The sequence below is a fragment of the Crinia signifera genome, chromosome 2 (genome assembly GCF_055691185.1).
Source record: "Crinia signifera chromosome 2, ASM5569118v1, whole genome shotgun sequence".
Classification (NCBI taxonomy): domain Eukaryota; kingdom Metazoa; phylum Chordata; class Amphibia; order Anura; family Myobatrachidae; genus Crinia; species Crinia signifera.
In genome coordinates this window covers 119,303,465-119,317,984 of record NC_139218.1, presented here as the reverse complement: position 1 = coordinate 119,317,984, position 14,520 = coordinate 119,303,465, and the positions used below count along the sequence as shown (strand labels likewise).

The 14,520-nt window shown below is 43.0% G+C and overlaps 1 protein-coding gene across 3 annotated transcripts in view; it reads left to right on the top strand.

The window, feature by feature from the left end:
• Positions 1-14,520, top strand: part of MAGI3 (membrane associated guanylate kinase, WW and PDZ domain containing 3) — a 344,066-nt gene that overhangs the window by 265,069 nt on the left and 64,477 nt on the right. For all 3 annotated transcript variants that reach the window (XM_083172771.1, XM_083172770.1, XM_083172772.1), the window contains 3 exons: positions 4,400-4,506; positions 4,593-4,781; positions 7,532-8,137. In XM_083172771.1, the coding sequence (XP_083028897.1) occupies positions 4,400-4,506; positions 4,593-4,781; positions 7,532-8,137 (902 nt within the window). The remainder of the gene's footprint in view (positions 1-4,399; positions 4,507-4,592; positions 4,782-7,531; positions 8,138-14,520) is intronic.

Here is a 14,520-nt window from a genome sequence, read left to right as displayed (position 1 = left end):
CACTACTTTTTCCTGGTAATACTACAGTTCTAATTGTCAATAAAGGAGTAATTTTTTTTTTTCCTTTATTGGCACGGTGCAAATCTATCATTCGGTTTACTTTCTATTTTTGTTTACAGAGGTGTCTGTATTCTCAGAACCCAGGTGTAGGGGTGATACTGGGCGACTTGTGAACATCAAATGTAAAACGATCAGTGGATATATTGCAGGAAGAAGGAAACTAGCATTGTTTTGTATCTAGATAGTGTATAAACAACGGTTAAGTTTGTGACATTTTTGTTGATTTTGTGTTTTACATTGGAGAGCATAAAAGATACACTGACTTTTGAAGTTGTTTTTATATTTTTAAGGCACCACAAATTTTTCCCAGCTCCATACTGGGGCCTACACCTTTAGCAATTCCTGGGCATTTTCTAAGCGATCTCGCTAGAGCACTTAGAAAATGCTCCTGCATAACACTGTGTGTACAGGTATTTGGGTGGTACATCGCTGTGTGCCGAGTGATCTTGCGAAGGGTTCTGTGTGATCTAGCATTGCGTCACTGTGTGTGTGTGTGTGCCCTATTAGAGAATAATAAAGATAATATCATCTTTTACAGTTAGTTAGACTCTTATTCATACAAATAATAATTTTATACTTGCATTCATGCTTGTAGTTTTATACGTTGCTTCAATTGACCATGCAAGCACCTACTGTATGTATGCACATGGGCAAATGTTATTAGAGAATATGTTTATACTTTTATATTATAGCTTTTTCTACATCTGCTACTTTATATTTGTAGTGTGTGTCATAGAACAATAGAATCTGTCATTTAAAAGCTTCTTGTATTCAACCAAGTCCATTAAGGGAGATCATATTTAATACTCCAGCTAATTTCCAATCATTTCATGTTTAAATTATCTCTATTTCGCAATTGCAGCACATGTTGTTTAATTCTAAACACTTCAAGGAACGAGCTGATATCACACACTTGGAATATGATTTACATAATTGAAATGTAGACTGTAGCATTAAAGTGAAAAAGGGCCAACGGCTCATATACTGTAACTGTCCTATTTATTGCTAGAGTCCTATGCTGCTACAGTCTCCCCTAATCTTAATGCAGATGCAAAGGTTTAATTGCAGATAGATGAAGTAGTGTGCCACATGAAACTGCTGCTAAACGCTTAATATTCAGCTCTCTGATAGATATTGCCCGTGGCTTGGTTGTTGGACTAATACTGAATTGGCTGAGGTGTTTGATAGGCTTGTCTCTGCAGTCTGTGTATGAATATTTAACTACCTATGAGAGAAGACTCTCGGAGCAGGCAGCGCAGTGAGAAGCTGTAATTTCCTGCTGCTTTTCAGACACCTGGGATGGGAATTACATGCGCAGAATTTATTGCACTGAGAACAAATAATGATACACTCTGTTATCGACCCTCATTCTACTGTAGGTCTTTTTTAAAGCAGTAGACTGTAGCTTAGAATTTGCAGACAACATGTGTAATCTCTTGCTTTAAAGTATACAAATATTGTGCAACAGGGTTGTGCAATTGTTAGCAATCCACTGCTCTGGTCTTGTACTTGATTCCTTCCAGATCCCTATCTATGTGGAGTTTGTGTGTTTTCCACCTATAGTCGAAAATTTGGTTTACTGAACTACAGATGGAGCCATCCTCATCTAGCCCTTTAATAGGATTAAGGGGAGGATGCTCTAACATCCGTGCCCCCTTACTGTCGGCTACCACCAACATAATTATCGCATATGAGCTAACATATGCGATAATTATGACAAAAGACAGCTCTTGCGTTAAGAGCCGTCTTTTGCTGTGACCCGGCGATGAGCGGCGGGTCCCGGCGGCTCCCCCCTCCCTCTCTTACCCGGCCTGGATGCTTCTGCTGCAGGGGGGCTGGCTCTCCTCCGTGCACCCGGAAGAGGATGTACAGTGCAGGGAGGAGGAGGTCACAGGTCCAGGCAGCACAGCTCTGTGGGGTGAGGAGGGGGGGTTTGGTGCGGGGGGGGGGTCGCGTTAGAAGCCCATAGGCTTCTATGGGGCATCGCCAGATTTTTCTGGCGATGCCCCCCTCGTGGTAACCCGGCGTGGGATGCTTAGAGCATCCCGAAATGCTGTAAAAACCCGATAACGGTGTTTTTACCGCATTTTTTGTTTACAGAATCTCCCCCTAAGTGAGTAGTAGGCTTACTGTGCTAATCCCCTATTGTATTGTTCTATGTATTGTATTACAGCTGAGAATAATAGGCCATGGCTCACCTTGGCTATGCAGAGAAGGCTGGCCGGGGAGGGCTCCATCTGTATGAGAAAATGAACCCAGAGGTTGATTATATCTGTGTAAATAAACTATTGTGTAAAAGGAAATTAATGGTACTTACAGTAGGATATTGTATTATTTTATTATTTATTGAGTTGGCGATTTAATTGTGTGTGTGTGTGTGGGGGGGGGGTTTCAATTGTTTACTGTTTCCCGATGTCCTATCTAAAGTGACATTCAATTGTTGCTTTTTATCACGCTAATCTCTCTAATTTTGGTCTGGTTTAGCCATGAGACCCCCAGCAATGGCAACAAGGACAGCTAGCTGGTGTTGGAGCAGTTGAATAGGGAGAGGGAATTGCGGCTTCTCCTCCTTTGGCTGAACCGCAGCCTGTCCGCTGCTCTACTGCATATTACTCAAGGGATGGACAGCGCTATACAGTATGGCTCATTCTAATGCTGCGCCGTCCTGCCTGTGTTTTTTAAATTATAATCGTAATTAAGAAAGTTCCTAAATGACAGGCGCCATTCATTTAATAGGCTAAACTGACCCGTTTTTCCCTTTCAATAATTGGTGCTTAAAAAATAAATTAAAAAAAACACAGTTCGAGTCCCCCAGAATCTTACAGGCTATTACATTTACCCCTAGATCTCTATATTTGGTGAAATGTTGATTTCTGGAACTTGTAATATCTTTTTATGGAATGCATGTTTTCCAGTGCATGGGTGTTATGTGTTCACAGAGCAGTCTTCATATTCATTAAATATAGAGCATTAATCTACAGAACTGCTAAATGTGTAATTGCAGTGGTAAGTCACTTGCAGAAATATCTGGAGAGTCTGCTTAATTTGAGAGTGCGAGTTATAGTGACAGCTTTGTGAGAGGCAGAGTCTGGGAGAGGCAGAGTCTGTGAAACAGAGCGACTGAGCACGCTAGATTAAATTACTGCTCGTGGTGACATGTCGGGAAAACAGTACAGTAATTACGGCACAATTGGAAATGTTCTTTGCTTTCAAGTCTGCCGTTCTGTAATGTACACAAAGCGTTGCATTTCAGCTTATTGTAAACTTCATTTCTATGATATGATCATCTTTCACATGTCCTCTCTTGAAGCAGTGTGCTAAAAATGTATAAATTGTTTTTTTTTTCTGTACAGTCTTCAAATTTCTACAAATTTATAGTATTAATCTTATTAAATCTATTTAAGTGGTGCAGACCAACTATAAATTATGCCCCATAATTTGTGTCCTGGACAAAACAGAATGGTTAAGAGTCACAGAACTATAAAATAAAATATGGAAAGTAGGAGCAGCAAAAGCCACACAAACACACACACACATCCCCATGCCCGTTTAGGATGCAAATCTATTTAATAGTAGTGCTTTTCTCTATTAATTCATCCTTTTTCATCCTTTTTGAACCTCAGACTAATGGTAACCATACACTAGTGCGATATTACATCGATATTGACCGCATCTGTGCGATAAATCGAAGGAACATCAAATGTGTCACCCGACGCAATGCTACACATATTTATCGAATTGTATGAGTGATTGCATGTGTTTTTTAACCACATGCGATTGCTCACAATGCTGGCGGCAGGAGCACGGTTGGTGGTTTCGGGGAGCGGGTCAGCAGGCGGTGTAGCGGAGCACTGTGCAGGAGGGCTAGTGTGCGGCCGTGTTCATGGGGGGGGGGGGGGCAGAATTTGACAAACATTCAAAAGCTTGTGCAGCACTCTGATTGATTGGCTGAGAGAGCTCTCTTGGCCAATCAATCAGAGGGCTGCCCAGTGTTTTGAATATTTTTTTTTTTCAAATTCTGCAACCCACCTCTGACTACCACGGCAAGCTAGCCCTCCTGCACAGCGCAACACTACACCAACACCTGCCGCCAGCCCTCTTCCAGCACCTGATGTGGCAAGGGTACCGGAAAAAAAGCACTTAGACACCATAAGATGCGTTCAGATCTGAAGGAACATTGCATTTGATGTTGCATAGCATCCAATCGCATATGTGCATGGGCACCATAACATGACTGCATTGTAATTTATGGGATCTAAATCCTTTTTATTTGTAACTGACTCATTGCATCCTTTTTACTGTATTAATGCATTTTATTCTTCCTTTTTTTTCTTTCAAGTCACATAAATCAGAAAACCCAGTTTGAAAATCCTGTTTTAGAAGCCAAAAGAAAAAAACAGCTTGGTCATCTCAGCCTGCCATCATCTGATGGTGTGTTAATTCCAGGTAAGTTCTTTTGTATTTTTTTTTATATAGTTGCGTTAAGCTTTTATTTTGTATTTTTGTTCTCATACTTTTTGCACCCTCTTCAGAATATGACAAGTCGCCATTTACCAGGGACCCAGCACTGCTAAAGGGTGCGCTACTGCGCACATCACTCAAAAAGAGCGCTATGGGGTTTGGATTTACCATTATTGGAGGAGACAGGCCAGATGAGTTTCTTCAGGTGAAAAATGTTCTGAAAGATGGTCCAGCAGCACAAGATGGAAAAATCGCTCCAGGTATTTTGATGATTATTATTATTATTATTGTTATCTTTGGCTTTTGATATTATCAGCTGTTGTTATTTTTAGCCGTTATAGTTATTCTTAGCTTTTTTTTATATATAAAGTACTGATGATATATCATTACATAAATAAATGGCACTGACCTGGAATAAATAGTAACAAGACTTTCCCTAAATGTAGCTCTTGAAGTACTGTAATTGGAAAATAAAAGTATGAGAAAATTAGGAGGTCACTTTAATCCAAAATGTTCCAAATTGGTAATACATTGGACACCAACAAGGCAGTATATCAATCCATGTTCCAATATGGTGTAGTTTGTGGATTCCTCTCGTATAGATGTGCAGCAAATACAATGGGGCAATGTGACTGCCCAATTCATTAAAAACTTAATCTGGTGAAATTAGGGTACACATTATATCATGGCCTTTGTGATCTATTGTAGATTGCAATATTGTTCAATCTATCAATTTTTTTTTAATTACTTGATTGTCTATATTTAGCTTGCTGCCAAGTGGTTTATAGTATCGATGAGTCACCATAAATGCAATCATGTTATCACTTGGAGGTGGTCCATACAGATTGAGCCCCACTCATGCTGGCGAGAGCAAGCGAAGACGAACTCGCAGCTGGGGACCGTTTATTGGGGCCGGCGAGCTCCATCGCCACGGGGCACGCGAGCGTCTCGTGCGCACCCCCTGGCAGGGGGATTTGCCAGCCCCCAGCTGAATGAGCGGCGCTATATCTGTATCTATTTCCTTTCTATTAACTTTTGTAATTAGAGGGTTAAAGTACTGACTGGTGCTCAGGAAACTAGCTGCAGCCATGCAAAAACATATGCTCAGCCATTAAGCGTCTGAGATAAAGTCCTGCAATAAACTATTTGCCACTGTTGTTAACTGTAATAAATTAACAGGCCACTTTGCAATCAGCACAGGAATGTGTTTCGTTATAGAAATGTTTGAAATGGTAAATATAAATTGGCATTAAACGAAAGTCTGGTTTCATGGAACATTGAATCCCAAGCTGTGCACTCTAGGCAGGCCATTTTCCAGAGTACTCAAACTACAGATCATGCAAATGATCTAGAATAGCGTAAACATGTTTTAAAGTCACAAAAGCTTTTTATTTCATACAGTATGTCATACTGTAGTTTGGCAGTGGGAACACTTTTTCTAGATGTTAAGCACCACCCATCAATTAGATTTTCTCAAAAAAGTATGCTCCCAAAACACTATTTAAAAATAATAAAAGCCCTTCTGTTCATGATTATCTTTTACAGTTTGTGTTCTTCCTGTTCCCTCCACCTGCACAGGAAGCTGTATAGGCATTTCACACAGCCCACCTAATCCATTTTTTCAGAAATAGGAAGGCTCCTAATGGGTTAAACCAATTCCCATTTAGATACACTAATACTCCTTTCACATTGCACCTAATTACCGGGTTCATGCCGGTTCGACACGGTAATTGGTGCGTTGTGAAAGGATTTACTGGGACCCACAAACCAGTACACGGCAATACAAACCGTAAAAAAGAAGGGTTCTTACCAGTTGGTTGCAGTTCATTATTAAGCATTATTATTTTGTTTGGTATATATAGACCTACAGAACTGATAAAGGCGCAACTCAAGTTGTTTTTACTACTTACACCTTGGTATCAATAAACTGATTGTTCCCAATTCCGTCCTGTATGGTGAACTCTGTGCAGGTGGTTTAGTCCCAATTCAAACAGTGTTTTTTTTAATTCAGCATAACCAGTATAAAAGTGCATGGCGCTGCTAACTTGGGAAAGCTGCCGTGTGTGTATCCATTGTGAGATTTTGGAAGTACATGTAACATCAGTGGAAAATATTATTAAAGGGCTGTTAGGCAATTGTTCATATATATCATAGAATACTACTTTATAGGATTTGAATATTTAAATGTCCATTAGTAATAAAACAGTGTACTTGTTTCCTAGCACGGCGATGCGATATTGTACAATAAAATATTGTATCGCATTGTATGCCATACAATGGCATACAATGCGATGGTATACGATTCTTTTATTGTACAACCACCCTGATGGGTCCTTACAATGTTAACTGCCCCCCCATTGTCAACGCCACCCCCTGGATCAACACCAACCCGAAGCGTGGCGAGCCCGAGAGGGGCGGCGGTATGCGTCCTCCGACCTTTTCATACCCCCACTATCTATGTCGGCGTGGAGTTGATTTTAGATCGTGTGGGGAGCGCAGCGAGCCACCGAGCCCGAAGCGTGGTGAGCAGACGCGCAATACATGTAAAGTAATACATGTAAAGTACTCGCGGAGCTCGCTGCGCTCGCCACGCTTCGGACTCGGTGGCTCGCTGCGCAAACCACACTATCTATAATGAACTCCACACCGACATGGATAGTGGGGGTATGAAAAGGTCAGAGGACACGTACCGCTGCGCTCGCCACGCTTCGGGTTGGCATCGATCCTGGGGGTGGCGTTGACAATGGGGGGGCATTTAACATTGTAAAGACCCATCAGGGTGGTTGTATAATAAAAAATCGTATACCATCCCATCGCATCGCATCGTATGCGGCTATATGGCATGCGATGCGATCGCATAAGATGCCATAAGATGAAAATCTTGGGCGCCATGCTAGGAAACAAGTACCTAAAACAGTAATAATGAAAATATATATATATATAATTTTTTTTTTTTTTTACTTGAATGACCTAAATTCATGTTTTTTATTTTTTTATTTTTCCCCCATAGGTGATGTGATTGTAGACATAAATGGAACCTGTGTTCTTGGTCACACACATGCAGAAGTCGTCCAAATGTTCCAGCTGATTCCTATAAACCAGTATGTAAATATGACCCTTTGTCGTGGCTACCCCCTTCCTGAAGATAGTGACGATCCTGTAGCTGATATAGTTAATACTGCTCCACCAATCATCAATGGTCAGATGACTACACAAGGGGAAAACATGGGAAGTCAAGACCTAAAATCTGGAATAGTAATCCTGGACCAGAATGGAAAACCAGGCCATGTGTTAGTCAATGGACGTTTGAATGGTCCATCATTGGATCTGCAAGATCAAAGGACATCAATGTCATCTGGAAGCTCACAGCCTGAACTTGTCACCATTCCTTTATTGAAAGGCCCTAAAGGTTTTGGATTTGCTATTGCTGATAGTGCTATGGGACAAAAGGTCAAAATGATCTTAGACAGTCAGTGGTGTCCTGGACTTCAGAAAGGAGATGTAATTAAAGAAATCTATCACCAGAATGTGCAAAACCTGACACACATACAGGTTGTGGAGGTTCTGAAGCAGTTCCCGGTGGGAGCAGAGGTGCCATTGCTCATCTTACGGGGAGGTCAGTAACCTAGTTGATGTAAACCTTATTCCCATTTCTGCAACATGCATGCAGTATGTACAGTAGCCTGCCCTTTTCTACTTTAATACATGTGTATATGTATCTATTTAAATACTGTACTCCAAAGCTGATGCTCATTTGTTTGTTCACAAGCAAAAAGTAGCCGCAAAGGGATGTTTAAATCAAATAAATGAGTTTCTAATTAATCACCTTTGCTGAAGCCTGGATATCACTATATCACCTGCACTGTTATGGTACCATGAGGACAGATGTTGCATGTTCTAAGCCCCACATACACTGTGAGAAGTGATGCACACTTTTAGGTGGGAATATATATGGATGATCGGTGGACGGGATGGCGGCGGTCAGAATACCAACGCTAGAATTCTGATAGAGGGAGTATACTTACCTCCCCATTACTCAGTGCCTTAACCTACCTTCCTACCCCATAGCCTAAACCATTTCCTTCCCGCCATGCAGCTTAACCCTAACCCCCCTGCAGCCTGAAGCCCCATCCAAATGACCCTCAATTTCAGCGAGCCACGGTGATGTCGCTGACCCGCAGCCAATATTGTTAAAAGCATTGGGTAGAGTGTATGGGGCTTTACACTAGGTAACCTCCTAGTACATAAGAATAGTTCACCACCTCATCGATGTTGGTATTTGTGGCCTGCAAGTTGCCATTTGTATTCTAACTGCTACAATCTCCATCATGTTCTATTACTTAATGAACATTATAAAAAGATCCACTGTCTTTCTGGTGTATGTGAGGGGGGGGGGGGGGGGGTGCGTGTTGGCAGGGGTGTTTTTATGCTCTCCTTAAATAATACCCCTTTTACACCGCCGAAAAATCCGGGTCAGCGGCGGGTCAGACCCGGATCCTCGGCGGTGTAAATGGGGGGTATCCGTGTCCATTTACACGGGTCCTCTACCCAGGTCCTGACCTGGGTAGAACACGGATGGGACCCGTGTAAATGGCGGTGTAAATGGTCCCGCTGCGGGTCCAGGCACCCGCAGCGGGTCCACAGCGTGCAGCGCTGGGGAAGCTGTCCCCGGGTGCTGCGGGAGGAGGGGGGTCCCTGCGGCTACTGAGTGGAGATGGGGTACCTGTCAGCGATCAGCCTGACACGGCGCTGCCACTGCTGTATCTCCCCCGCTGCTGTATCTCTTGCGGCGGATGGCGGTGTCGGCGGTCAGTGTCGGCGGTCCCTCTGGCGCAGGGGAAAAGACCCTATGATTGCCGGCGCTGCCGCTGCTGTATCTCCCCCCGGCGGCCGGTCCTTGCGGCGGATGGACAGTCAGTGTCGGCGGTCCCTCTGGCGCAGGGGAAATAGTACTATTTCCCCTGCGCCAGAGGGACCGCCGACACTGACTGTCCATCCGCCGCAAGGACCGGCCGCGGGGGGAGATACAGCAGCGCCGGCAATCATAGGGTCTTTTCCCCTGCGCCAGAGGGACCGCCGACACTGACCGCTGACACCGCCATCCGCCGCAAGAGATACAGCAGCGGGGGAGATACAGCAGTGGCAGCGCCGTGTCAGGCTGACCGCTGACAGGTACCCCATCTGTAGCCGCAGGGACCCCCCTCCTCCCGCAGCACCCGGGGACAGCTTCCCCCCTCTACCCCCACAGCACCCGGGGACAGCTTCCCCCCTCTACCCCCACAGCACCCGGGGACAGCTTCCCCCCTCTACCCCCTCCAAGCTATATAGATAGATCTATATAGATCTATAGATATATATATATATAGATATATATATATATATATATATAGATATATCTATATAGAGATATATATCTATATAGATATGTATATCTATATATCTATATAGATATATATATATATCTATATAGATATATATATCTATATAGATATATATCTATATATCTATATATATATAGATATATAGATATATCTATATCTATAGATATATATATCTATAGATATATATATCTATAGATATATATATCTATAGATATATATATCTATATATCTATAGATATATATATCTATAGATATATATATCTATATATATATCTATATATATATATATATATATATATATATATATATATATATATATATATATATATATATATATATATATATATATATATATATATATGGATAGGAAAGGGGGGGATTGGGGTGCGCTACTCATGCTCTGCATCCAAAGTGGGAATTGATTCCCACTTTGGATGCAGAGCGAGGAGGTCATAGAAAAACACTTTCCTGATATTATTAATAATATAAAGGATTTCTACCAACTCATCAAAGTCCAGAAAAAGTCCACTATTGGATCTTACCATTTAGACCAAATTTGTGATTTAATACATTATTCGATCAGCAGAAATTTTCCATACCAGGATCAGCTGTACGAATTTATCTTTTCCAATCGTTATCACCCCTGATGAAGTCTTTTAGACGAAACGCGTCGGGTTTCTGATCTTTAATAAAAGAAATATTTTTCCAGACATGGACTGGGCCTAATCATTGTGGACGAAAACTCAAGGAAATGAAATTTTAAAGAAATTTTATATTAATAATTGTGTTTTGGGAGGTACAGATTTCACATTGAGTAGCGCACCCCAATCCCCCCCTTTCCTATCCATTACTATACTGTTCCTCACTAACAGGAGGAATTTTGGTGGTGCTGCACACACAAATTAGCGCAAAAACAGAGTCAACCCCTTTTTTCCATATATATATATATATATATATATATATATATATATATATATATAGAGAGAGAGAGAGAGAGAGAATAGTCCTGTATAGAATGCTCCAGAGCACACAGAACAACCGGCACCAGTCGAAGGAATGAAATTCAATGCAGATTCATTTAATGAAAAATATCCAGGCTCAGTACACTGAGATAATCATGGACACCCATCAAGCAGATACATCAAGGCAATACATTACACGTCTCCTTGACGGCCGTTTCGGCGCACACAGCGCCTTCATCAAGAGGGGTCAAGGCGCTGTGTGCGCCGAAACGGCCGTCGAGGAGACGTGTAATGTATTGCCTTGATGTATCTGCTTGATGGGTGTCCATGATTATCTCAGTGTACTGAGCCTGGATATTTTTCATTAAATGAATCTGCATTGAATTTCATTCCTTCGACTGGTGCCGGTTGTTCTGTGTGCTCTGGAGCATTCTATACAGGACTATTCTCTATTTCAAGTGTGACCTGGCACGGTCCATTCATACAAGTTAGCGGGTGCGACTGCTCTTTGGACTATATATATATATATATATATATATATATATAGATATATATATATATATATATAGATATATATATATATAGATATATCAACAAGGAAAGGCAGGGCTGACCCAGGTTCAGTGTAAATGGTGCAGACCCAGGTCCGACCCAGGTCGAAGTGCTGTGTAAATGCAGTATAAAGCAGGGTCAGACCCTTGAAACTCCAGCGTTCAAAGACCAGGGTCGGACCAGGGTTTTTGGTGTAAAAGGGGTATAAATGTCAATGTATAGAGCCAAGAGTATATGCATTTACAGTGAGAATTACATTGAGTGAACAGCTTAGGAGAATTGTACTGCGCAGTTGACGACCTGGGTCATTTCCAACTACATTTTCCCTGGACAAATCTTGCATTAAAATTGGCAGCTATGTTGTATATACAGACTGTATTTCCGACTACATGACTGCAGTGAATTGTACCTGGTTGATTAGAGATGGCCATTAAAGCAATGGCTCCATCATTAGCTAAATTACCAGTGGCTTTTAATTCCAGGAAAATGGAGTGCCCTCAAATAGACATGAAAGCTTGCTATCAGCAAACAAATGTCAGCATTCAGAATATAAATGAGCTTCTGCTTTACTGTTACTACGTCTAAGCAGTAGGGAATCACATAAATGTACATTAGATGAGATGTGCAGATAAATTCCTGTTGTTTCAGCATGGACATAGTTAATAGCAATTACATTTACTCCATTCCAATTCCATCCTAATTAGCTTATACTTGCACATAATGCGGTTCCTGATAGCTGCCAGTTAAAGATTGTCTCTGTCTTCTGTAATGGCCCAGACGGTGCCCTTTTAAGAGCTGTTTTATTCCCAGTGATTGAATCCGAGTGGCCTTATCAAGGCTCATTCATGTGTTACACTCATTGACTTCACGTCTCCAAATAGGGATAAAAAAAAAATAGAGCTGGGATTATGAGAGACTGCCATGTTACATAGCCTAATCTCCGTTTTGTTTTTCAAATCTTTTCGGTGCTGTTGTAATTGAAAGTATAATTAATGACTGTTAAGTAAAATGTAGTTATAATCCTATGTGGCGCTTAGTTACCAATTCAAATTGGCAAATTCTATAGCATTTAGTTTTTTCTTTTCTACGTTTTTTTTTTTCATTATGGCCAATTCACTTCTCTTCTTCTGTGTTACGGTGGGTATACACTAGGTCAGGGGTTCTGAAACTTTTTTTTTTTGCTTTGGGACCCCATGAAACGATGAAATAAATTACAGGACCCCAGAAAGTTACCTCAGAATGGCCGCTACATGTGTTGCTCAGCAGGCCGCACATGAACATGAGCATTGCCGAGGCACATAAAAAGTGAAGTTTACGCTTATACCACAGAGAGGCAGTGGGTAATGGGGGATGTATGAGGGGGACTGGCATGACAAAGGGAGGCAGTGGATGTTTACTTTAATGCACTTTCTCCTGTTCCCCCTTTCCGTCGGCACATACCACATACCATATAGTCTGTGCTCAGTGCTTCCTTATCCTCTCTGCTGCTGCTTTCCCTCCCCTTTTGATGCCCATGGATGACCTTTAAGCGCTTCCCCCCCCTCCATGCAGCACTTACAAGAGATTCACAGATTCAGAATCTTAATTGAGAGCTGGCACCTCTGAATATGACTGCGGACTGCCTGTTTTGGGCGGGATGTATTAAAATACATCGCCGCCCTTCGCGCCCCCCCCCCCCCCCCCCCCCCCCGCCGCGATGCAGCCGCATATGTACTAACATAACGGTGACGGAGGCCCCCCCGCGATACCTGGAATGTGGTGTGCGGGGGGTCTCCGTCACCTCCCAGCCGGCTCCTGCATCCCTCACGCAGCGTCACGCCGGGGACAGCTAAGCAAGCTGTCCCCGGCGCCTCCTCCTCCCCCCTGCAGCCTGAAGGACGTCCGGCTGCGTCACTAGGGGGAGGAGAGGTTTACCTTCCAGGGTCCAGGAGGACCCTTCAGGAAGGTAAGCCAGAGGGGGGGGTCGGCGAGGCGGCGGGCGGCGGGCGGCGAAAAGAAGCCCATAGGCTTCTATAGGGTATCGCCACCCAAAGGTGGCGATACCCTTCACTGCAATATCATTTTTGATACATAGGAAAATGCGGTAAAACCGGGGTTTTACCGCATTTTCCATTTGATACATCTCGCCCTTTATCTCTATTTCCTACAACTCCGAAGCCCCAGGACCTGGGAGTGTCATAGCTGCCAGACGTGTGCTTCCTGTGGATATCTGCATGTTGATGAGGGATCCTGGAGTGCACCCTACTTGAAGCAGCAGCTGCGGCTTGGCAGGAGAGGCAGAGCACTGGAGTAGCAGAGGGGCTGCCTGATGGCTCCTCAGGTCTATGAGCCAATGATGCGAGGAGTCTGAACTAAACAAACAATTCGACTGGTTTTTCAGACTCCTGGGATCACTGTCTCAGAAGAGTTATTGTCCTGATTTTCAGCAACGTGGATTTGCGACACCATGCTGAGATGGTCACGACCGACTTTGGGGTCATGGTCCACAGTTTGGGAACTGCTGCTCTAGATGACTTGTGTAGCCAGCGACATTGCAGGCGATGGGACCTGGGAGGGAGTTGGCATCGGTAAAGTGCCGATGCCAGCAGTGATGGTTACAGCTAGGCTACATTCGGCAGCATGGCCCTCACTAGAGATGTCTGCTGATGAAGAAATTTACTGACAATGCTTGGGACATTTTCCATGAACATAGCAGGTACACATTAGACCAGCGGTTCTCAATATGTGGGTCCTGACCCCAAAGTGGGTCCCGACCTTCTCAGTAGGGTGACTAACTCATCCCTTTAATCCGGGACGCATATTAATTACACAGGTTCTGTGGCTGGCTTTCACCTGGTTTTAAACTGCCACACCTCAAGACTCCATTTCACCTGGTTTTAAACTGCCACAGAACCTGTGTAATTAATATGTGTCCCAGATTAAAGGGATGAGTTGGTCACCCTACTTCTCAGCATGGGGTCGCGACTCCATGTTGCTGACCATCAGGCTGATGACTTTTCTAATCTCAGTCAGTGATTCAAGGAGTCTGAAAAATCTGTTGAGTTGTCTGTTATGTTAGACTCCTCCCATCACGCTGTGCCTCCACAATGCTGCCATGTATGTGC